Source organism: Pteropus medius, unplaced genomic scaffold, assembly GCF_902729225.1.
Source record: "Pteropus medius unplaced genomic scaffold, Ma_sr-lr_union100, whole genome shotgun sequence".
NCBI lineage: Eukaryota > Metazoa > Chordata > Mammalia > Chiroptera > Pteropodidae > Pteropus > Pteropus medius.
Window position 1 is genome coordinate 25132812 of NW_024354875.1, and position 27167 is coordinate 25159978.

Sequence of the window (27167 nt, forward strand, 5' to 3'; positions counted from 1 at the left end):
TTCGATCAATCCCCTAATTGTGTTCATTTCACTTCTGGAATATCTTTTTAATGATAATCATTAATAATAATTATTTTTACTTCTCTCATCTCCACTGCTCTCACTTTTGTCTAAGCTACTATTGGTTCATCTGATTTCTTGGAATAGGATGTAAATCACTTTCCACATTGCATCATATTGTTCATCCTTTAAAAATATTTTTCATCTTAAAAAATTTACTTTTGATCATGTAGACTAATGTTTAATTCTTCACTGCTCCCAGTAACTTCCTGCTTTCGATGAAGACACCTCTATCCCCACTCTGCAGCTTCATCTTTTTTGTCTTGCCCTCTAGGATTCAGCCACATGGACTTTCTGATTCCTTTGGAGGCCTGTGCTTCTTTCAAGACTTCCTTGTGTTTGCCGCATTTTACTCTTCCTACTTAGCACATCCTTTAGTTTTTAGCTGCAAAGTTATTTCCTTTGGGAAGCAATTCCTTCCTTCTGAACTAGATCAGCACCCCCTTCAAAACTTTCAACACAGTTACTGGTTATATACTTGTTGACTCTCTTATTAACATTTCGCCCCTCTAGTGGACTTCAGGCTTCATTGAAGGGCTCCTGTCTGTTTTGCTCACCCGAACCCCGCTCCGACAGAATGTTTGAGCATGGTAAATTAATTTCCACAAGCAGATTCTAAAATGATAATGTACTTTAATTTTTACTGTAGAAAAACTAGAAAGTTTAAGTGCTCTGACCAATTTAATTAGAGAATTTTAGCCTCCTGAAACTATTTACCAAAAACTCCCATATTTACCAAAAAGGAGAGACTGAGTTGAACTCAGTAGCTCATGGAAATGGTGAACTGTATACCAAGAATTATATGCCTAATGTAACTATTATCGTTAATTTCATCTTTTTTCCAGAGGTTATTAATTGCTCTATTCAGATCGTAGAACACACACAAAAGTGTTTTCAAACTTCTTATGATCTAGTGAATTTTCTGTAACATACTCATTACAGAAAATTTTAGAATTAAGCAGGTTAATTTATTATTGTAAGTTTTCAATTGTGGACTAAAATTAACAGTGTTAAATATAATTGCAATAAAATTTATCTTTACAGTAAAAGACATGACACAATGCATAGACGAAGCCCAAATATGCTCAGCATTAAACTCTGGATTAATAAAATGTAGATAAGATTAATCAATCTATGCAAATAAGACTAACAGTAGATTACAGTAACTGTTTTACAAGCATTCTTACATAATTCTAACAACTTTTATAAGCTCAAATAAATTGCCAAGTTAAAAATTAGTGAACTGCATCCAAGTCATTTGATTAGTTCTTAATGCACGTTAAATTGAATTATAAAGCAGTTTACAAATCAATTCTGTAAGCTTATTGCAATGCACTGAAGGTCAATACAGGCTTTTATTCATTTTTCCTCAGTTACATTATCCTCTTCCTTTAAATACAATTCAGTGACTTTCTTAAATTAATGACCACATAAGGCATTTAATTTGCTCCTATAGTTTAGTCACATCCAAGGTGGTACAGATGGTCTTTTCTGCATCACTAGGTTAATATGACCATGTTATATTGCATTAAAGATTTAGTTATCTAACTGCAGTTCATCCAGAAAGAATACATATTGAGAATTTTGCTTAATGCTAGCACTTTTGGACATGAAACATAAAACATAAATGAGTATAATCCTGTTATGGTTCTTAACACTGAAAAATACTCTTGTAAGTTAAGTCTCCATATTTTACTATATTTGTATTCTAACTTGAAAAACTAGAATAGTTACTGTTTAGCTTATTTACTAAAGTATTCAAAAAATCTGAAATACGAACAGCAGAATAAGGGTTTTTTTACATATTCTCCCAAATAATTATAAGTATTTATAAATTACTTACATAAACATGATTTTGTTTAAATAGACCACTTTTATTTAAGAGAGCATATAGTTTCTAACATATATAAACTTATAAGTAACTATTACCAGACATGCTACTTTTGTGAAGCTGCTGAATATAAATTTGAAAGTTGCATTTTCATGCATCTTGTGTCATGTTTAACTAAGAGTTTTTATTTCTTGACCAAGAAGACACAACAATATTCTCATTGTCTTTCTCTTTGAAAAGCCTAAAATTATGACTTTAAGCAAATATGTAAAGATGTGAAATATTAGGCTCAAGGCCAAATAGAAAATCAGGGTAAAGCTGGAATAAAGCAGAAGTTTCTCTGATTTAATTTTAGTTTTACCCAAGGTTTTGTGTTTTCTCAGACCATAAATATTCACCTGAGAATCTACTGAGAATCATAACTTTTTCACCTAAATAAATATAGACAATTTTTGTATATGATCTCAGAGCTTGAATAACAAAACTCCATCCCCCAACCAAAACCCTTTCATTAACTTCCTCTAGGATCCCTTAGGATTAATTGACTCAATATATTTCTTACAGTTTTGACTTATTTTGCTCATATCTTTGTGCTAATCACAGTTCTCATAATATTAGAATGCTCACAACTACATTGCTACTCTCTCTTCTGGGATAATGAAACTTCAGAAAATGGTTTTACTACATTTTTCCAAATGAGAAGACCTTATCAATCTGAATTGTTACCTTCTCTCCTTCTCTCTCTCTCTCTCTTTCTCTCCCCCCACCCCCAACCCCTTGCCCCCTGAGAGCTAGTTCTCATCTACTAGAGTTTGGAAGAAAATTATTGTGCCAATTTAAGCTCAAACAATTTTTCTAACTTATGAATATACCAAGGAATGTTAGAAACAATATTTCTTGCAGAAAAACAAATATCTTTGAAAATCTTTCATATATTCTTAATCATTGAATTATATCATAACTACTAATTCTCCAAAATATTCTTGGTTCAATTTCTCATAATTTTTACAAACTCTTAGAATTGTTATTATCTAATAATATTACTACTAACACCCTGTTAAATATAAATTAGAAGAATTTTACTCTTGCTTGATTCTGCTTATGGACTGAAAAGTAAAGAGAAACTTACATTTAAGCAATCATACAACTTAAAGATAGTGGGGTAAGGAGAGGGCATATGTGTGTCTGTGTCTGTGTGTGTGTGTGTGTGTGTGTGTGTGTGTGTGTGTGTGGCAGGGGGAGAAAGTGGGGATGCTATTAGACCATGAATAAAGATACTTTTCCTCATAAAGGATTGGGAGGGTGGTGAGAAGCATCTCAGATTAGATCCCTGAAAGCAGACTGTTCATAAAGTTTCATGGGGAGTGTTCTCAGGAGACATGCCCATAAGGAAGAGAGGAAGACAGGATTGGGCAGAGGAAGGTAAACTGTTATGAAAATAAAATCGAAGCTTCAGCAAGTCCTCCTTGAGCTCTAGAGCTTGACAGCCCTTTAGATTTATGCCAAATTGAAGCTAGGGTATCTGATCTTTGTACCCTTGCATCAGCTCCTTACTGGCTACAGCCGCCATGAGAAGGGTTATAACCTTGGGTCAGGCAGTTCCCTGCCTCTGACAATTCCCAGGAAAGGGCAGAGCTGTGCACCCTCAGCAGAAGCTATTCCAGCAACAGGGCTGTCTCAGCCCTGAGGTAAGTATCGCTGAGGGGCACAGTGTCCAGGATAGAGAGGGAAGGATAGCCAGTTTGGGGTCTGAAAAAAAAACAAAACAAAAAACCACCATAATCTAAATTAAGTGTACCATCAACTTTTACTAAACAAAATAAGGATTTATGAATTAATGTCAATATACCTTTCTAAAATCAGGATATTCACAAGTTTGACACTTAAATTGAAAGCCTTAAAATTATTGTGAGATTTTTCTCTAATCATATAGCTCTATATGTGCAGAGAATCATGACTGTAATCTGAGTCAAAGAGACCAACAGATCAAATTTGATGGGAGAAACAGGAAGATAAAATATCTGCCTTTTATTTTTAGGAAAATATTTCCATAGAGGTACCCGGCAAGGATAAGTCTTTCCTACTCCTAGCTATATGAGGGGCTTTACAGTGTTACCCATGGGCTGCCAGAGCAACTCAGACTATTGTCAAAGAAGGCAGTAGATAAGAAACTGGGAAAAAACATCACGACACGTGAACATAGTACTGACCTGGCTAATTTGACTAGTGGGTGACAGATAGGGCAGTGCAGCTAGTACAGGTTCTGGTGTTAGTGACAATGCAAGATCACAAGGGAGTACACTGACCTAGTAAACCTGAAGCTAAATATGAGACTCTTTAAAAGAGCAGATGTGGTCTGTCATGCCTTGGAAGACTAAGGTTAGTGAGACACTTCTTAGGGCGAGAGATACCAGAGAAAAAGCGAGATCTTATGATAAGTATATATAATAAGTATAGGACGAAACTGGAATCTTGAAGCAATGTGAGTCCTGATTCAGTAGTGCAGAACTCATGTATGTGGAGGACAGGGGAAGTTAAGGCTGCCACACGCATGAGGACAATCGCAGGAGCTGCAGCAGCAGAGAGCTTCTGGAACAGGTTCACAAGGCTGATGATGTCTGAGAGACACTGTTTCTAACTGGGCTGGGTCATCATGAGAGGAAAGGATGGGGAGATTAGGCAGAGACAGGACAGGTGGACTGCTTTTAGTCACTCAAGGTTGTAATTCCTCACTGAAGAGAAATTGGAAATGAAAGCAAACACATCAATGTTATATATACTTAATTAGGTTTCTACATGATAACTGCTTAATAAATCAATGAATGATTTACCAAAACTGATTTTTTTGTTGTTTCTCTTTGACTGATTTCTTCCATTTTCAAATGCCAAGTTAAAGAATCCATTCAAGTTGTGTTAAAGTAATAACATGTTAATTATCACATAGTTATCAAGTTATCATTGACAGGGACATTCTTCATGGAGAATTCTAAAGACAAATGGCACAAACACCAGCTACCCGAATGCTGTATGAATAGGGACTGTGCCTGCTTTGGGGGTTGCTAAGTAACAAAATCTTCCAAGTGATATGCACATGAGGGCTCTGGTGTAGATATGCTGATTTAAGTGGTCATTAACACTCATTGTTAATGAAAGGATAATGCACAGTATTTTTCAACTACTAGAAATTTTTTTGTTCTTATAAATATAATTTGCCCAAATCCTAGGGGAAAACATGGTATAAAGTTGATTGCAACCTATGACTAAACTCTTCTCAGATTTCTTTTAGCAACCATGTCATGGTTCTTTTTCTATGTCAAATTTAATCTTTAAAAAGAGGAAACTTGCAAACACATGATAATAGTAAACATTAGTTACGTTGTAAAACCTTTAATTAAATTCAGTTGAATAATAGATTGTTTCTACAGTAATGTTCCCTGAGTGGGAAACTATATTACTATAGCAGCTCTTCATCTTTGAATTAAAGAATGACTTTTAGCTCCAACGGAGAATAGTAAAAACACTGTGAATATCTTTTTACAAACCAACTATACAACAAAAAATTTTGTTTCTTAGCTTGAGGTCCGAAAATTGAGATACAAATTTAAAGAGTAATGTAGCTATTCAGACAAATATGTATTTTATGTTTCAATTATTCAGAATATTGAATCCAAAGCATATGAATACATTTTTAATGGCTTAAATTAGCTAGATAATTTCCTAAATTACCAGCTATATTTTGTGTGTGCAGACTTAGCTTTAGTCGAAATTTTTAAAGTAATTCAAACTATTATTTTAGTAAGCATTAAAGTAAAACTCTCTTTCAATTTGGGGAGTATAATTTTAATCATTTCAAAGATAGAAAAATCTTCTTTATAATAGCTTAATAAGATTAAATAAAAAAGTTTTATTTTGAAAATTACTGTGAGAATAAGATACTGTAGAAATTAGCCTTTATTTTATTAAATTTTTACATTTAGTTTTACTTAAAATTTATAGTTTTATATAAATATTAATTAACTTAGGCCAATAGTTTGCAAACATCAGTGGGTATCAGAATGATTTAAAGAATTTGTTAAAACATTGATTGTTGAATTTCTGTCTTTCTGACTCAGTTGTCCTGGTGTAAGGCCCAAGAACATGTCTTTCAAATGTGTTGCAAGGTGATGCTGATGATCTCACACTTGAAGTATCATTGACTTAGAAAATCTGGCTAATGCTGATTCAATGTGAAAAAAACCCCTTAATTATTCAATATAAAAATAACATTCATTTATTATATTTTATAAGTATGTATTGGCTACTTACTATTTGCAAAATGTTGAAGATACCTGTTGTGAACTAGGGCTAAACAAATTAAAAACATAGAATCCATTCATTTTCTGTTTGTATGTATATTGTTAAGTCAGTAATTTTTAAATTTAAAATAGCTTTTCTCAACCCCCTTCAGGAAATTTTTAACAAATTAAAATATGTATGTATTTGTATGTTTGTGTGTTGTGTGTGTACGTGTGTCTGTGTGAACCAGACTGCTGATTCTAGATTACTGCTATAAAAGAGAAGAAATATAAAACATAAATATACTTGTAAATTATTTAAAATGAAATTTAAAAAATATTTTATTTAAAATAATAAAAGCAAAATTTTCTTAAACCTGACAACAATTTACTTTAAAATTAATAGTGTAAGCTAGAACACATAATTTGGTTATCTTCGACATTTTGCAAATATTTCATAGCAATAGATATATCAGAGCAAAAAGAAAGAACTAATTTTTCCTATTATTTTCTTTAGATATGGCCTCATTTTAACTGGTAGAAAAACTATGATTTTCTTTTCCATGCTGTATTATTTCCATTTTTTAGATTGCAGAGTTTTTACAGAAGCCATAAATGAGAAAACGTGATGTTTTTTTATTTGGTATTTATATTTATTACATAGGAATTCACTGACTCAATTGTGCAGTATTTATCAATTTGATAGATAGACCTATCAAAATAATACTCTCCTGTACTTGCTTCATTCCACAGAATATGAGTCATTTATTTGTGGCTGGTCCTGGATCTTTGACAAAGAATAAGTTTGTGAAAAATTAGTTCTCTCTATAGAAAGCTGTTCACTTTTCTTGTGACATTTAGATTCCTAAACCTGAATGTAAATTTTCTGTCCTGAGAAATGATCCACTACTTCATCCAATACAAGTTTCTAGGTTTGCAGAACTCACTTAGCTCAATTTATCATACTTGTTTTTTATGGTCCATCTTTTTTATTGTGTATTTAGCTGTATTGTGTGTTTTCTATTACTTAATCTTCTCAGTTTAATACTTCATTTTCATCTACATTTCTTGTGTTGTCACTTCAAATTTTTTCTTTTATTTTGTCTACAATTCAAGAGAGACATTTAAATTTATGAACTCACACCTCAAAACAGTTACCTTTTCCCCATTACTCTCACTTAAGTCCACCACTTGGGGGCACACACACACATGTACACACTCCTTAGTTAAATAAGAAATTAAGTATTTTAAGGTAAGATGTTTCTGTGAAAACATATGTATCAACATTTGATTTTCTTTTACCTATTTTTGTTTTAGTGTCCACCCCTAGAACAGCAATGTTGCAAATAGGCAATAATATTATTTTACACAGTTACTATAAGTTATACTAAGTTATACTTTAAGATGAAAAAATCAGCAGGAGTTTGTCAAAGATCTGACATAATACAAAACAGAAATTGGATAGTATTAGAAGCTACCAAGCATAATTAGTCTCACTTTTCTGCTTGATCTAACAATCAACTCTTCAAAAACTGACACCAAGTAAAAAGAAATTTAAAACATATAGTGATAGAATGGTATAATCAAAACCCAATATATTGGTGGTAAATAATGGGCCTTTGTAATACTCTGGAAATAATTTTAACTACATTGTACTCTCTCCATTGATTCCATGTATGAGTGACAGCTGTAGTATAGGGAAACCACACATGTTTACAAAATAAAAAACAATCTCTTCTGAATTTTCTATTACTTGAACATGGGATACTATTTTAATCACAGAATAAAGTTACAAAGATTATATATTATATCTTGGGAGGCTACTGTATAGATTATCTTCCATTCAAAAAATCAGTTTCAATTCTCCAATTTGCATTTCAGTTTGAAATGAATATTTTATTAAAAAAAAAATCCCCTCTTTACCATGTCGTTGATATACCTTTCCCATTTTCACTTCCATCCAATTTGATGGCCCATTCAAGAGAACCTTTCTATGGAAAAACTAAAGAATTTGTGAAGATGATGAAAACACAAAACTAGACTCCCCCCAAACAAATTATCTTATTGACATTTTTGACCAAAATACAGGCCGACATTACCTAAAGTATACTTTCAGGAATCAATCAATAATGACTGAATTTTTTAGTGGACAATACAAAGAAATCAAAACAGTCATCAACTTAAAGAATAATACTTTGATATTAAAATGGTTTTTTATAGTACTTCAGTTTTGTTTTTAAATATGTCACCTAGGGGACTGACAAATTAGTGCTTTTGATAGAAAATTTTTTCCAAGTGTAGTATTGTTCAGAGTAAAGTATTAAGAATATTGGAATCATATTACATTAAAATATTTGTCCCAATATTGCTTTAACAGAATATTGTATTGTCACTAAGACATACTTGATAGTATAAAATTTTTTTAGCTAGTATACATTTGATTTGTCATTATACTTAGGTTTACAACACAGGCTTTTGGACTGTGCTTTTTTTATTTTATACATATTTTACTATCTGAGTTTATATATAGTATAATGATTTATTCTTTGCAAATATTAAAGTTTTTTGATAAGACTTTCAATTTCCAGTAGATAATGACAGATACCTAAATTCTAATTTCCTCAATAAGGGAGTGAAAAATACCCATAAACTATGCCTAAAGAATAATAAGAAAAGAAGACATTACAAATCTTAATTTACATATAGGCAGAGAAATAAGAGCCTAAACCCAGCAGAATTGGCTCAGGAGAGCAACTGAAATACAGAGTCAGGCAGAAACTAAGTGAAGAAAGGGGAATACAAAAGTCTCCTGGGAATGGTGGAACAAATATTAAATAGGTTTTACCCTCAGAATAAGAGAGTTCCATACTGAGTAAGAAATACTGAGAGCTTGTAAAAGACCTGAATGAACAGAACTCTAGAGAGACAGTAGAAAGTAGTTTGAAAAGTACACAAGACCCCAGATAACAGCCTCAGAAAAGCACTACTTCTTGGAGAGGTTTAGGGAACTTCAAAGGTGAAATTGTCCCTTGGAGGCAGGGAAATAAGAAAGCAGCTAAATATAAGTTCCCTTTACTGATATAAGAGGAAATAGAAGGATCAGAGGCCAAAGGAAAAAAAGGGGGTGCCATATATTTTAAAGAACAAGAGACAACAAAAAGCAAAAAAACCGAAACACTCAAATTTACAAACTCTTTGCAATGTATGAATGAGTCTTTGAACTGAAAAACTAAGAAAGCCACTCCAACGAAACTAATTTTTTTTTTGCTCCTAACCAGATTTCTTGGTAATGTTTGTCCACGTCCTGCATGAATAGATAGAAACAAGGAAACTCTACTACCTGCACAAAGACATCCTATTAAAAAAAAAAAAAGAAAAGAAAAACAAAAAATATTTTGTAGAGAAAAAGTATGCTAAAATTCTAGTTATGAAACAGAGGATATACACAATGCACCAAAATGAATTTAAAATATTTTAAGTCAGCAATTGAAGATATGAAGATTATAAATTAGGAATTCAAATACGCAATAAAAACTGTACAAGCAGAAGAAAATGCAAAGCAAGAACTAAAAATATCTAGGTAATAAATTCAGAAAGTAATAAAACAAAATCATCTAAAAAATTAAAACCATATTACACACTGCTCACAAGAAATATAGGTTAGAAATGAGATAAGCCAAGAAAATAAAAGGAAATAAAGAGAAAAAAAAGGACCAGAAAGTGATATATATGAAAGATAGGCAAAGAAGTTTCAGCATACATATTATTTCATTCCCTGAAGAAGAAAAACAAACAAATTATATTTAAAATTATAATTCAATAAAATTTCCTGAAATAAAAGAGGAATTGATTTATATATTATATCTGGTAAAACTAACTTATAATAGTCAAATCCAGATATATGTTAATAACAATTTTAGACTAGTCCCCTTGGTTTGAACAGGAATATGAAGGTCTCCTATTATTAGTTCATTTCTAAAATTTTCTGGGACTCAGAAAATATATCAAAATCACTTACAAAGTACAAATTAAGTAGGTTGATATCAGACTTCTCATTAGCAACATTTGATGGAGGAAAAGAGTGGAACAATATCTATAAGGTTCACGAGGCAATAAAGTGTGAGTCATCTATCTAGGCTGTCCTTCAAGTGCCAAGGCTACAGGTAAATTTTATTGGACATAGAAGAACTCTGAAAATATTTTACCCATGAATATTTCTTGAAGAGAATGAACTTTATCCAAGGTTATGTCTGAGAAACTTTTGCAAAAAGAGTAGTATTGAGCACTGAAAACATTTCATTAAATATTTAAAACTGTAACAAAAGTGACACACTGGGCAAGCTAGAAATATCACAACCAAGCAAAACAGGATGAAAAGAAAGAAAACATTAAATAAGCTCATTGAATGCCTTGTTGGTAATAGACAGTGGTTGAATTATATAATTTAATCTGACAAACTGAATAATAGAAAACAAGGCACACTTAAAAGTGCAAAGATAAGCACTAAAAAATAATAAATATTATTGACTAAAATTTCATGGAGAAAAGTGGAGGAAAAGAGTTACAAGCCAATTTTACTCTTGCTCATAGCGATGAATTAAAATATATTTAAGAAAAGTAGGAATGATTAAGGACATTATATAAAAATTTCTTATAAAGATAAAACCACTAGAAAAAAATGAGAATGTTGCTAAAAAAATAAAATGAAAAAAAATAAAAACAGGATAAAACAAGCAAGTACACATAGTAAAAAAGAACAAAAAATATAGCATAATGAAATACTTTAAGAGAAAAATATTAACATGGAATATATTAGTATTAAGATAAAACATATTAGTTATATCAATAAATGTAATTATCTATTACAGTTATACATTTTAAAAAGTATTATTTTTTTCTTATAAGAAACAAAAGAAAGCCTAACTTGACAACTTATAAAAAAGACACAATTAAAACAAAGACTAAAAGGTGGTTAAAGATGTAACAAGAATATATAAAAAAAAAACTGTCATGATTTAAAGTATAGTAGACTTCAGAAAAAAAGATAAATAAAAAAGAAAATGCTTTAGAGTTTTACAAGTTAACTTACAGTAATAATATAAAATGATTTATATGAATATCTATTAAGTGGGAATATCTATGAAATAATACAGCAACAATATTCTTAAAACAAAATTAGAAGATAACAAAAAATAAAGAGAAATACTCTAATACTAGAAGACTTTAATGTATTTCTTTTAATCTAAGACATAGGTAGAGGACAGAAAATAAGTAAGGATATAATGACTTAACATAATAATAAGATAGAGTTTTAAAAACAATATTAAATTTTGTAACCTAATATTCTCAAGTATCACCTTGTTTTCATGTTCACATGGATCATTCCTGAAAATTGATCTAACCTTAGTAAATTATAAAAATAGAGAAGAAACTTCAGATTATTTTTCTGAAGGAATTATAACATTGGTACCAGTACCTGAAGAAATTGCATGTATGCAGAAAAAAAAATTATAAATGTCTCCCCAATGCATATTGATGCAAAAAATCTAAATTAATTTTTAACAAAGGAATCCAAAAGCATATTGCAAAATGAAATACCTCATGTTTGAATGTGGTTCCTTCCAGAGATTCAATGATGGTTTCATTTTAGTAAACTCCATTAATAATTTACCACAAAAATAAGAAGACAGAATAGTGCACTCATTTCTACAGATGCTAAAAGGCAATTTACAAATTTCAACACCCATTCTTAATAAATATAAATCAGTAGAAACTTTCTTAAAATTATAAAACACATACAACTCAAGCCACATATTATTTGAATTAATGGAGAACACTAGTGGCATTCACACAAAAAAAATAGAAATAAGGCATGATGTTTACTAACAACTTCTTTTTAATGATACATTGGAGGTAATAGTCAGTACAATTAGACAAGAGAAAACTATCAGATGTATACGGAAAGGAAAATGTAAAGTAATCTCTATTTGATATGATGATAGAATACTTGAAAAACTCTTAAAATCAATACATAAGCTAAGAAAACTAAAATAAGCTTATAACAATGTATAAGCTGTCAACTAAGAAAATTCACTAAGATTATAGGATATAGAATAAACATACTAAAATAATCAGTAGCCTTAAAAATATGAAAGAGAAGATCCTACTTATAATAGCAGCAACAACAACAAAAGTTAAATGTCAAGTAGCATACAATGAGAAAAATTTAAAAACACCCTTAAAAGATACAAAAATTAGACTTAAAAATCAAAATATATACAGAATACAATTTTGTATAGAATGACTCAAAAGCATGAAGATATAAATTTTCCTCAAATTAATTTATAAAATTATTGTGATTTAATAAAAATACCAAAAGGATTTTTGTATCTAGATAAGTCATTTCTAAAGTTCATATAAAATTTTAAGCAAGAAATAACCACAAAGCCTTGAAAATTAATATCAAAGAGAGTATATCGTATCAGATATTAATTGTATATTTAAAATGGTGTGATTCTAGAGGATAAAAATACCAACAGAACAGAATAAAGTTGAGAAATAGACTAAACTACACAAGAAATTTAGCATGTTATAAAAGTAGTATCTCAAATTACTGGTGAAAACAAACACTTTCTAATAAATGAAAAAGTGGAAAGCTGTTGATAAAATGATAAATTAAATTTATACCTTGCATTATAAACCAGGCTAAAACTTAAATGCATCAGAGATCCTAAAATATAAAGCCATACAAGTTCTAGATTGAAAATGAATTTGCTTACAACCTTGGAGCGGTTAAAGTTTTTCTAATATAACTTAAGAATTCAGAATCAACAAGGAAAAAGGTTGATAAATTTAGTTATATTATAAAACAACAACAACAACAACAAAAAACAAAAAAAAGGCTTTCATGAAAAAAAACAAGATAAAAAAATCATTTGCTGCAGAAGTGATTTGCAACTCATTCTACAATTTGAAAAAGACAAAACAACAACAACAACAAAATACCCATCCGCAATTGAATTGAAAGTATATACAAGAAATGGACAATTGACAGAAATGTTTATAGTGCTTAAATATGAACCTCACTCATAGTAAGAGGAATGTAAACTAAAACTAATAGAGCTATTACTCACCTGTTATAATAACAAAAATCAAGAGATTGACATTCTGTTAGCATGGCTTTGGGGAAAAAGTCTAATACATTGCTTGTGATAGTGTAAAATGGCTCAAAACATAAAGAGGGGAGTTTGGCAGTATCTAAAAAGGTACATATGCAACTACTCTTTGACCCAGGAATCCTTCTTACAGAATCTGCCCTGAAGATACTTTTGTCCAACAATATACGTATACACATATGAAAACATATATGCGCATTCATTTTGGCATTATTTATAATAACCAAAGTTTGGAAGTAACCTAAATGCCCATCAATAGGGGACTGGTTCAATTTACTATGGTATATACAAGTCAAATGGCTTTCAAAGCAATTATGTAAGGCGTGAAAATGTAACATCAGCTATGGCTTTTTAAATATAAAATAATTTTACTTCAAATATGAACATATTTTGAGAACTGAGTCAAAATGAAGAATGTATTAAAATTATTACAATAGCAGAATATCAAGAACATTATGTACATGTTACTTTTACTTACGGTTGACAGTTTTGACTGGTAATATTGGGTTTGCCCTCTCTGGGGAGGTAGCAGTTTCCTCATCCGTCACGTACTCAAAATTAATGATAAACATCATGGCCACACCTTCTTGGTTTTTCACTGGAATTATGTGAGTGTTGCAAATGAAAGTAGATCCTGAGGAGATGAAAGATGAATGTTAGGTGAAAAATATGTCTCCATTTTTAAGTATCAGTAATATTAAAATTTTAATAAAACCCTATAGAATTTTCTTTCTTAAATGGTCACTAAAATTAGATTTACGTTACTTTGATTTTTAATTTCATATTTTTTGCACATATATTTGCTTAAAATATGCACAAATTTTGCCAGAAACTATTTATAGGCATGTTCAAGTACTACATTATAGAATAACATAATATCAATTCTCATTTGTTTTCATAGTATAGAAAAAGAGACATCCTTTAACTTTCTAGAAAAAACTCTTAGACTTTCCTTATATATTTTGCTTAAATCAGAATCCAAATAAAATATGTGTATAAACAATGAAGATAACTAATTTTGTGTTATTTTGATTTTAGCATTAAAGAAATTATTTTATTTTTCTTATTTAACTTCTTAACATAAAATAGTAAATTATTGGCTCAGTTATACATGTGTTACAATAATTTTTTTGTGTGTGTGTACAAAATTCCCAGTGCCCAAATTACAAAAATGTTATTTGGTTTGTAATCTGTTAGAAATGAGAACAACATTTTGTCTGTATTAAACTGTGTTACTTTAATCCCTTCAACCAAAAAGATGATTTTCGTTTGAAGGGATTAAATTAAAAGCGCAATTACAGGTCTACTAAGTTATATTTTATTAGATTCATCTAGAGATGAATGAAGTGATGACTCAGTTTACAACCAATTACCACCACTCATCCTTGAACAGAAAACCCAAGATCCAAGCTTTGGAGACTATAGCCAAGAATCTGACTTCTTTTAAATCAATTGGTTTCTGATTGCCTTCTTGGATCTGACTTCTAAATCTGAGTATATTCTTAAAGCAGTTTCATCATATTTTTATTCTCTGACTATTTTCTTTTTTGTATTGAGGTATATTTAAAATATAAAATTATATTAGTTCTAGGTGTACAACATAATGATTTAATATTTTTATACATTGTGAAATGATCACCACAGTGTCTAGTTAACATACATCACTACATAGATTTTTTTTTATTATTATTCTTGTGATGAGGACTCTTAAGATCTACTCTCTTAATAACTTTCAAATATGAAAGAGTATTATTAACTGTTGTTAATATATAATTACTATGCTGTACGTTACATCCCATAAACGTTTGTACCTTTTGATCCTTTTCCCCTATTTTGTCCATCCCACCTTTTTTCTTTCCAGAAACCACCAATCTGTTCTCTGTATCTATTAGCTTCTTTTTGGTTATCGTTTGTTTTGTTCGTTAGAGTACACATATTATAAGCAAGATCATATAGTATTTGCCTTTCTTGTCTGACTTATTTTACTTAGCATAATCCCCTCAAGGTCTTGAATATTTTTTTAGTCATGGTGACAGAAATCTCATGGGTTAGGGATTTGTTTGGGTTCAAAGTATTGTATTTTTAAAATGCAAAAACTTCAGAAAGAGTCCTTGGTCATTCAAGGAATAGTGTATATTTTGATTGCTTTCTTTTTTCTTTTTCTTTTTTAATTACGGTTGATATTCAATATTATATTAGTTTCAGGTGTAGTAGTTAGACATTTATATAATCTACAAAGTGATCTCCGGATTAGTCTAGAACCCACCTGGCACTATACGTAATTATTACAATATTACTGACTATATTCCCTATGTTGTACTTTATATCCCCATGACTATGTTGTAACCACCAATTTGTGCTTCTTATTCCCTTCACCTTTTTCATCCAACCCTCCCCCTCCTTCTACCTGGAAACCATCAGTTTGTTCTCTCTATCTATGAGTCTGTTTCTGTTTTGTTTGTTTACTTTGTTCCTTAGATTCTACATATAAGTGAGATCATATGGTATTTTGACTTATTTAACTTAACATAATGCCTTCCAGGTTTACCCACATTATTGCAAATGGAAGATTTCATTCTTTTTATTGTGGCCAAGTAATATTCCGTTGTATACATGTACCACCTCTTCTTTATCCAATCATCTATTGATGGGCACTTAGGTTGCTTCTATATCTTGGCTATTGTAAATGATACTGCATTGAACATAGGGGCACATATATCTTTTTGAATTAGTGTTTTGGATTGCTTCATATAAATACCCCAAAGTGGAATTGCTGGGTTGTAAGGTAGTTCTATTTTTATTTTTTTGAGGAACTTCTAAACTGTTTTCCATAGCGGCTGCACCAATTTGCAATCCCAGTTAACAGTGCATGAGGGTTCCCTTTTCTCCACATTCCCACCAACACTTGCTGATTGCTATAAAACAAAAACAAAAACAAAAACAAAAAAACCCCAAAAACAAAAAACGAAAAAACAACTAGTTGAGACCATCTCAACTCTTGAGCATAGTGATGGTTCAATGTAGAGGCAAGAGCAGGTTAGGAGCAAGGGAGATGTGAGAAAGTGAAAGGACACCAAAAGGCTGGAGACAGAGGTAATGGCAAATAGCAGAAAGATGTAGCTGGGAGCCCCAACATCCAATGGATGCTTAGTATTCCAAAATTTTGTCCTCTGTTTTCTCTGAGTATTAAAAACAAAATGAGTATGAAAAAACTCTTTCCTTTCTTCTCATCCCTAGAACATGGCTCCTGCTGCCAGAACTGAGAACAAAGGCTACTGCTAATATTGCTATAAACTGAGACATCACAGGTTGAAAGGCTTCTGAGGGTGGGCCTGGAGATCTAATTATTATTTATAAAATTATTTCAGTGGGTGGACATGTTCTAATTTCCACGGAACTGATTTACATTAACACTTTTAGGACATAGGCTTTCTGTTAGTTGGAAAACCATATGTGCTAGTTATGATCCAGATTTTCAAATGTGGATAGCCTCCCAAATTTGAAATGTAGATTTTATTTATAATTAATTTTATATTTTCAACAAATGTGACCATGGTTTTACAAATGTGGGAAAATGTGTTTTAAGAATGACATGCTGTACCTTCACAGTCTTCAGCTACATATTTAATTTATTTAATAAAATAGTTAGCTAGAGCACTTGCCATAGTTTCCATGGTAACAAGTGGATGACTTTAGTAAACAGAAAATAAGCAATTTAAGACTGTTCTATTAGAACTAAAAATAGAAATGCTTCAGGCCAGGCATCACACTATAAATTGGTTAAACGGAGAGTCTGTGGAGATGCTAGAAATAGCCATTATGTATTTTTCTAATGAACAAAGATACATATTGATTTTAACACTTAAAATGACATATCCTGGATTATTTAGAATATCATTGTGAATTTGCATATTTGTTACTTAGCAGTGTAAAATTTTTCGACATTTGAGGTATACTGCTGATTGTACATGAAAATATAAAGCACAGATTTGTGAGAAATCAATAAATAAAAGATGTAGGGATAGAGATTTAACAGTTTTATAATAGAGCAGAGTAATTTTACTTTTGGTAGTAAGGGGCAAAATCATTTTTTCCAATACTAATGCTTATAAATTTACTGTCTAGTGCCAAAAAATCATAAAATTACAGTGCTTTATAAAAAAGTTCTATATTCATTGGCTCCAAAGCATACTGAATATGTGTAATTAATCTGGGAATTACTGCCTACTATCATTGTTTCCTGCATATTTCTATTAAGCAATATATCTCCTCTAAAGTCAACTGAAGACTCACGTTTACTTTTTTTTACTCTTTTAGTTTTTGGATTTAATGTCGCCATCAATCTTTCATAGCCTTCTGGAAAGTAGATATTGAAAGAAAATACATGAAATTTAGAAGAGGAGGAGAATCACATATATTTTATAGGGCAAAAACATTTTAGTTTGCATAGTTCTACTAACTCTAAGTTCTACTAACTCTAAGTTAAGATACTACTTTTGTAAAGTAATATTAACCTAAGAAGTCATTACAATGTGCTTTTAAATATTTTTCTTGAATGCAACATTAGGAAACATAATTCTGCAAACACTAATCTAGCAATGAAGAAAAAACAGTCACATTCAATAATGCATAAAAAGAATGAAAAAATCTAGAAATAAAAAGTTTAGTCCTTGTTAAAACAAATCCTGTATTCAAATGTAATGAATGTTGGTTAACATTATTTACAATAACATTATCCAATAATTATGAAATTATATATGCAATTATATTAATATTATTTAGAATCAGGTTCATTTCCATGTTTTCTCCTGAGTAAAAACATTCTCAAAGTGGAAAAGAGTATTTAGGAGGAACAGTGCTCATTTTAATAAAATGTCTAGAATGCTAATTTTTTAACTGTAGCCACAAAGCAAGTAAACTCAGGGTAATCTGAATAATTATTCCTTTATTAATAAACTAGGGGCATATTGCTAGCTACTTTTTGAAATAAAAGGCCAAAACTCTTCCCTCTGAGCTGCTTTAAAGATGTTTTATTCTACTCTCTGTATTCACAGGGCATTCTTATGTCTCCTGAAATCAAAAAATGTTTATTGAGCACCAAATATTTGGTCAAGCACTGTTCTGGGTTCTCAGATGGTGGTGAGAAGGACAGCAGTAAAACAAACAAACAAACATTCAAACAAACAAACAAAAAAAATGAAGTCCTGTGCTTATGGAGCTTATATCCTCCCGGGGGGAGATATAATAAATAAATATATAAGTATCTACTAGGTCAAGTAACTTTAAGTACAAAGAAGAAAGAGAAAGCAAAATAAGGTCATAGATAATAAGCTGTAAGAGAATGCTTCTCCTATAAAATGACGCGTAAGCAAAGACACAAAGGAAGTAATGGAGTCAGCACTGTGGCTCTGTGGTTAAAGAGTGCACCTGGCAGAGAAAACTGCAAGTGAGAAAGCCTTTAGGTAGAAGCACGGTTGTAAGCTCAAGGAACAACATGCCAGCAAGGTAAGAACTGTCCTACTCCATAACCTTTCCTCCTTCTCACCTACCTGCAGGGAAGCAAATAGCAACCAGAGTGTGGAGAGAAGGTAAAGGAGGTTGAAGCTGGCTCCACACGGCATTCTTACCTGAAGCAGGCTGGGAATAGTAATTTTGGAACTAAGGCTGTTTTTACAGTAGAAAGTCACCAGAAGCCTTTATTATCTGAGGGTGACCCAATAAGTCACTGGCATGCAGCAAAACTCAATAATGTGAGCTATTATTTTTGCCTTTTGTTGGAGGGTTTCCAGAGGGGCCATTTAACTCTCAGGTCTCTCTTTGCAATTTACTCCCATCTTTTACCATTCTTGGAACCACAATCTACACTATTTTTTCATATTTCAGGGTACTGAGTGAAGATTATTCTTCTCTGAGCTGAACCGTTTAATGAATGCCTGGAAGTTTTTAGTTCTTTTTTTTTTTCCTGGTAGATTGGCGTGGAGGGGGCTCTTTGAAGATTAAAAAATACCATTAGAGACATGCTCTAGGTAAAAAAAAAAAAAAAAAAGCAACCTCAGAATACAAAGGCCTCATTAAAGAGGCAGCACTGTTGATCTTGTATTAAAAAGTCTATTAGAAAAGCAAAGGGGACTGTTAGGTCTTCAAGAAGGAGAAATGTACCCAGCCAGGAATGACTGCAGCCAAGTGCAGGCACAAGTAAGAAACTAGCAAAATTTGTACTGGCTTCTCTGCATCTATTTCTTTTTATTTCTTTCTTTTAGTATCTCTTCCATCTTCTTTGCTCTGTCCAGGCCTCCAAGGTGAAATATTATAAACTTTTTCTATCAAGGAGGAGCATCATGGGATATGTTAATTTCTCAGAACTGTTAATGACATAACAGATTGCCACTCTCAAGTAAATGATCTCTAAAGTAGCCTCTCTGCAGAAGAAATGTCTTATTGGCATGGATAAGAACTTTCAGATATCCCTCAATTCACTCCCTATAGGTAACTAACTGCCTGTTGATATCAATATCAGCAGAGGGCCATGATGGAGTCCTCAAAGAGGACTAGAAGAAACTTCTCTGACTGGGGAGTTTATCTGACATTGTTTAGTATTTGATTTTTTTAAAATAGATGTTATTCTACTTTTAATAAAAAAGTAAACAAAATAGAGTCTTTATCCTCACTCATAAACCACTTCTAGAATTCATTCTAAAGTTTGCAGAATAATAGAATAGTGAAAACATCCCATTTAAAGCACATTTATAACTAGACTGTAGGCTCCTCAAAAGGCTAGATAATATCAATCTATGCACACAGGCCTCAACACAAAATGAAAACTCAATAAATATTTGCTAAATTAATAATGACTCCTTTTATTTCTCCCTGACAGTGATAGGGTTCATGAAAAGCTATCCACAGAAGGTGACACTCAAGCAGCATTTGTGACTATGGTGGGTAGTAGCTTGGAGTCTTCTGAGTTAAAGGAAGACCTGGGTACTAAACTTGAGAAGTTGTTTAGCTTGTCCGTGTTCTGGCTTCTTTCTCCGTAGATTCCAGATAATAGTATCTGTTCTTTAAAACTTGAGCCATAAATGAGATGATACATTTCCAGTACTGTGTTTAGCACATAGTAAACACTTAACAAATGGAAGCTCTTGGGAATGGAACATTTTAATATAATATAGTAGTTATAGAAACTGTATATAACAAAAGTGTTACTCTTGTAAGAAGCCAGGAAATACTGGGCCTAAGTTTTTAAGGTCGAGTAGGAGTAAACACGGAGAAGAAGGAAGTTCCATGAAGAAGAAACATGTACACTTCAAACCAATTTCCTTTAACAACCGATTATTCAGAAACCACTATGAGCCAGGCATTGTCCTAAGCACTGGGTGTTGAGCAGGAAACAAAACAGATTCATATCTTTCTCATTGTATAGTTTACAATCTAGTGGAGTTGAGGGAAACAGAAATAAATAAGTAAAATACATAGTAGATTAAATGGTGAGAGTATCATAGAATATCATGGAGAAAATGAAGAAAGGGGATAGTGAGTGCCAGGACTAGGGGGAAGTTTGGCTGACAAAGAGGAGCTATTAGATGGATTGACAAAAGGAACTTATAGGCTTTGGCTGTTCTAAAGACATGGATACATGAAAATGCTTCATGTTAGTTTATTAAGTGACTTGGTGTAAATAGATTAATAGTATACTAGAGCATATAGTATAGCTGGGAAATGATAGATAAGGTGAGAACAGTTGGAAGTCATGTCCTGATGGCTTTCTATGTTCTCGGAATTCAGTTTTTTGATGTTAGGGATATAGTGAATTGTTTGAAATGTGAGAGTGTCTTCAAAAGTATTTTAGTGTACAGACAGGAAATGGGTGGTTTTAGATATTAGTGATGTCTTAAAGAAGTAAGTTCAAAAGATATAGGAGCTATTTCTTTGTTTCAGAGACAGAAGGCCAGTTAGAAAAACACATTAATTCTTATACAATATCACATCAACAAGAACAAATGGAATAGCCAGTTCCATTGAGCACATACAGTCTGCTTGGCTTTGTGGATTGGGCTAAACCTGACTGCTTGCGGGAGGCAGGTATTCTAATACTTGCCCATTTCTCTTATTTTATCAGTCACCTGCTTAAGCCCAAAGGAGTCTAGTGAAAGCATATAGGAAGAATTCATGTGAGCTAATAAAAACACTTTACACAGAAACATTATTAACAAAAGGACTGAGCTGTGTATCTGATAATACATTTGGTCTAAAGGAATAACCTTAACGTAATAATCACCAACATAAATAGATTTAACATGACAATCATCAACATAATTTAACATAACAACTGTGAACATATTTAGTTTATGCAGTTGCTGGACTATAAGTATCCTTTTGAAATTTCCAGGAGAGATTATAAATACACCTTTCACTTAATAATGAAAACTAATCTAGTTTACACAAATCCGGTTGTCACATTCTTGGTTCTGTGTGGTAGTATTAGCGCTGTTTGAGATGTCAACAGCATGAATGATTTATTTTTAATTGCTTCTAAGTTAAAATGATTTTAAACATTTAGAAAATAGTGAGGCAGTGTCAGTAAGTAGTAGATTCCTGGCTGTTTAGCTCTATGTAGTTTCTGGAGTTGGACAGACCAGGCCCTGCTTTTATTTACTGAGGGGCCTTGGGCAGAATGCTTACTATTCCCAAGACTTAGCTTCTTCATCTGTAAAATGAGGAAAAGAAGAGACTATCCCATCTGATAGTGTTGTTGGGAAGGTGAAATTGGATAATACACATAAGGTACTTATCATGAAGCCTAGCTTTCAGAAAGTGAGCAATAAATGAGTGTTATTAAGGTGGGAAAAATCAAGTTCTCAACTTGAAACGGTGATTAAACTTCCTTCAAATGTTTGATGTTGAAATCGAGTCATTCAACTCTCATAGAGCTTCAGAAATGAACTCATCAGTTTATCCCCTTGCTTTCATATGAGACAGTTCATCAAACAGCAATTAGAACAGGATGAGGGCTTAGTAGAGAAAGGATCCTTTTTTCACCTAGTGTTTTAAAATATGTCTCCTTAACTTTTCAGTGACAAAGCCCTTGGTTTATTTCTTGTGTTTCTCATGTCCCTGTGGCTGTCCTATTGCCTTTTAAAAGTACACTATATGCTAGTTAACTTTTTTGATAGCAGAACTCAGCTTCTTTTAGCAAACTCCATAGTCAGTGGAACTTGTTATATAGTAGAAATGTGTGAAACAATCTCTAGTTTTGGATTTGCTCTACGAATACCATAATCAGTATTTAAAAGCACATTTTAGAAAAAAGAGTAATAATAGCAGCTAATATTTATTGGGTGCCAACCACTGTTCTAATGCCTTTACATGCATTAATATCATTCGCATCTTCACAAAAAACTTGATGATGGCACCATTAATGTCCTTATTTTGCAGATGAAAAGTAAGCCAGGCACAGTCTCTCCTTTTCCTTGACCTTTGGGCACTTCTTCCCCTTTCCATCACTGGGGAAGAATGCTTGGGTTTCAATTCCTTCATTGTGACAAGACCTTGAATTTCATGAATTTTTAATTAGGTATATTCTAAGAAATTTCTATCTTTTATAAGCCACAGCCTCAGAACTAAAACTCTCCCCATGTCTTTTTGTCTTGCACATTTCTGGGCCTCCTGGCTTTGGCAGAATTCCTTTCTACTGACCCCTAGGAGTCGGGAATCACCATGTACTTGCCCAGCCTGCCCCAAGCCCAAATTTCATTTTAATCCATTCAGTCCTATACTGCCTCATGACCATTCACCATTTCTCCTTTTTATCAGCCTTGGGTTTTCTAAGGATAAAGGTGCTCTACTCTGCTGCCTCTATCCCTGTATATTATCTCTATTACTACTTTTAACAACTACATAATGAAATCATAGCTGCTATTTTCTGAATGTTTTCTATGTGCCTCTTGTTTCTCATGAGAAAATTTTATCTTAAAGTTTTTCAGTAAGCAGTACAATAGGATTTGAACTGAGACCTTCCCAGCTTTTACTCTTTGTCCTACATCAGAAACAGTGAGATGTTAATAGATGTTACTGGAAAGGATTTTCTCTAAGTAATTCAGTTTGGAAAATGTCCTCCTCTAGGAGATGCTCTATGCACGTTATTGTTTTAGATATTTTAAGAAGTTTTGTAAAAACAAGTATGATTACTTTGTTTAATATAGCACTTCCCACATTTATTTTACTCAAATCTTATTTTAGAGAAATTTGTGATAACATCTAGCTCTTTGGAATGTAATTGGAAAATATGGAATTGTGTTATACTCTCTCCCTGTTTCAAAGACACCCTTCTGAGAGAGAGAAAAGTAAATATCATAGGTCAACTAGATGCTTACTGGAGAAAAAGAAACTACAGAAAACAAAGGGCTGGGGCAAGGGTGGAAGAGAAGGGCAAAGGCCAGAATCACCTACTAAATATGTATTTTCTTGGTATTGGTCTTGATTTGAGCTCCCCAAAACCCAACTAAAATAGCATTGTCATATTCGATCACATACCTTGCAGCATGATTTCCCCATAAGCTAGCTCTTGGTTGAAAGGCTATCATGAAATAAAATATGATAGAGTGTTTCACATCCTAGGTCCACTTCATACTATTTGGCAGAGATCAGATTTTAGAACATAAAAGTCTTAATTCAATAAACAGTACTATTCTGCACTAGAAATTACATGAGATAACTCTGACATCTGCATGGAAATATTTTCACTGTTTCTTCAGGAGTCTTTCTTTATTTCAAAGTGTGGGCATATGTAAACTTATAATTGTTGACTCTCACTCCTTTCCATTGACACATTCTCTGTTAACATTTATGCTCAGGTATTAGGTTCTCTTCATACTTATAAACTTGATTATTGAAAAAAAGCCAATTCAGTAACTTTCTATACTTGATAAATCACTAATAAATTATTTGGGGATTGAAATTAGAAAAAAAAAAACAACTCATACTTTATCTGACTCATAAATCATATTGTCTCTTAAGATGTACTACTATAATTACCATTTCCCAGTCCTGGTTTCTATTTAATTTTGGAACTTTTTTGGTTGAATTAGTGTATTGGAACATATGAGTGTTAGAAGAAGCTGAGGCAGACTTAAAGTACTGTACTCAATATCCAGGCAAATCACATCTACATTTGAAATCAGGAACTTTGGGGCACATTTGTGACAATTTTTAATAATTTGTAGTTTTTACACACAAGTAAATATTTGGTTATTTGGTTCCGTTGTTTTTTTTCATAAGATATATTCATGTTAGCAGGGCTCAAATATACCTAAAACCAGACCACTCCACTCAACTGCCGTTTGTTCAGGAAAATTGCACTAACACTGAACTGATTGGACTAAGAGTATGAGTGAATCTGCACATCATCATGGTATGTGCAAACTACTATCAAGGTCAAACACAATTAGAATGCTGAGCCATTACTACTGTGTAGATGTTGCTAGTAACTAAGACTATTCATGGCCATGTGCGTGGTTTGCTCTGTTCCTGGTGTATTCACTATTACTAAAAAGAATTATACATTTTTTGCACTATGTTTACAAATTTGGAGTAGAACACAAGTTACAAATACTGTGAGTTTATTGTATATCTTAGAATGAGTAAAATATATTTTAAATTAATAAAATTTAACCTAAATGCGTTAGGTACCTACTATGTTACAAATTACTGCACCCAAAATTGTAGGAGTTACAAACATGAATAAAACAAGAACCTTTCATCAAAAGAAGAATCCACTCATGAGAGTGTGCTGGAGTGCCTGAGAAGAGAGCAAGTCAATCTGCTCAGGGACATGAAAGATTACATGAGGAAGCATCATTTAAACTGGGTCTTAAGTGATTGTGATAGGTAGAAATTGGGTGTGGCGCCATTGCATCTGGAGGGAAAAGTATGAGCAATGAAGACACATGGTGACTCTAGGGCAGAATGAGTGGTATATGGCCCCTTCTGGGACAATCAATTTAGTTACCCTTATGCCTGGTATTTCTGATTTTGATAACAACAACAAGAACAAAAAGCTAACTTTAATTATAAACAATTGCTATGTGCTAGTTATGCAGTCTTTTCCATGCTTTATCATATTTAATCCTCTTACAGATTTTAATGAAGTACATATGCCTAAATATGCCTATTTCAGACAAGAGGTCTCTAAGACATGGAAAGAATAATTAACTTCCTCAGGTCACAGAGCTAGCCTGTAGGAGAGCCAAGATTTCAATCGAAATGGTCTAACATTTGCCATGGTCTTCACACAATATAATGAGGCTTTTATTTTTATTATTTATAGATGATCCAAATGACTCTTGTCACACAGAGCTTTATGGTCTTCCAGGATTTGACTTTGCACACATCTTCAGGATTCTTAGAGATATGATCTACCTCATTTGACTCAAAAAAGCACATTTTAAAACAACAAACAAATCATTGGAAGAGGCTCGGGCCCCAACTGGGAGTCCCCCACAATGAGTACAGACATTCATGGGGTCAAAATTAAGCTCATAAGCCTGTCCAAGACAAAGAGATAGAAGCAGAAAAAGGTAAAATTGAAGGTATTTTTCTAGGTAACTTAGCTCTTTCCTCTTCTCACAAAAATTCTTGTTTGACCACTATGACTTGTAATTTTCATTTTTATTTTTAAGCACCTAGACTATTTTTGTAGAATAGCAGGGGGAGAAGAAAAAATGTCCTAGAAATGAGGGACAGCAAGGCTTTTTCTTCCCATTGGCAGTGTTAGTGGGGAACACCCTTTCTTAGGTTTTGACATCAGGCTTTGGGGCATGTGGCTACTACAGATGTTCCCTGCTTCCGAAGGCTGCCAGAGGCATGGGCTTGCAGTAGAGGCCTGATGGTAAGTATGCTTTGCAATAGCTCATCTTTCTCTGAAAATACTTTTCCAAATTCAGCTTCACAAAAAGAAGGAATGATGTTTACTTCCAATTCATCCCAACCACATTTATTGTTGCTTTTATATTTGATCCCAACCAAGATTCATGACCTGGCCTAGCAATTTTTCAAGGTAACAGAGTAGTTACTGCTCTTGTCTAGCTATATGCTGACCAACAGAAAAAGATACAGGATGGGGATGATCTGATTTGTGCACACAGTGATGTACGTTTATATGAGGGGCAGGATGTACTTTCTGTGTTTGTGAGAAGCTGTGTAGTGCAGTGGTTAAATATAAAAAAACTCTCTGGATCAGATTGTCAGAAATTAATTCCTTTACCTGCCACTTTTCAGTGCTTGATCTTGGAATAAATTACTTAACTGCCCTGAGACTTAGTTTCCCCATTTGTACAATAGTGATGATAATGTTACTTGCTTCATGGTGTTATTGTGAGGACTCAATGACCCAATATCTGCAAAAAGCTTAAACCATACATTGTCATGTATTTTTTAGAAAAGTGGTAGTTATTATTATCATAAGGACATTATCGAAGAATAATTTTGAGTTCTGTAGCCAATAAGTCATTGACTGATAGAGCCAAATATTTTTTAAGTTGGGGGAATGGGGCAAAATGTGCTTGTAGTTTACCCATTTTCTTTGTGTGTTTAACTGTTCACCCACACCCCATATTTCTGGCCCTACTGGCATCTAACTATGTGGTTGCCTCCCCAGACCTTGACTCTACTTTGTATCTAGTTATAAACTTCTGGGAGTCATCCCTTATACAATTTAGCAGTCCATATATTTATCTAAAGGTCTTGCCTAAGCACTTGACAGAGCTACATGGGGCTTCATTTTCAGATAAGAAAATAAATCTTAGCTCTGGTGTTTGGAAAATTTTGGCAGAT

The 27167-nt window shown here is 32.5% G+C and overlaps 1 protein-coding gene across 1 annotated transcript in view; it reads right to left on the minus strand.

The window, feature by feature from the left end:
- KCNH7 (potassium voltage-gated channel subfamily H member 7) overlaps positions 1–27167 on the minus strand; it is a 399182-nt gene that overhangs the window by 117387 nt on the left and 254628 nt on the right. Inside the window, exon 3 of the mRNA XM_039855541.1 lies at positions 13819–13974. Coding sequence (XP_039711475.1) covers positions 13819–13974 — 156 coding nt within the window. The remainder of the gene's footprint in view (positions 1–13818; positions 13975–27167) is intronic.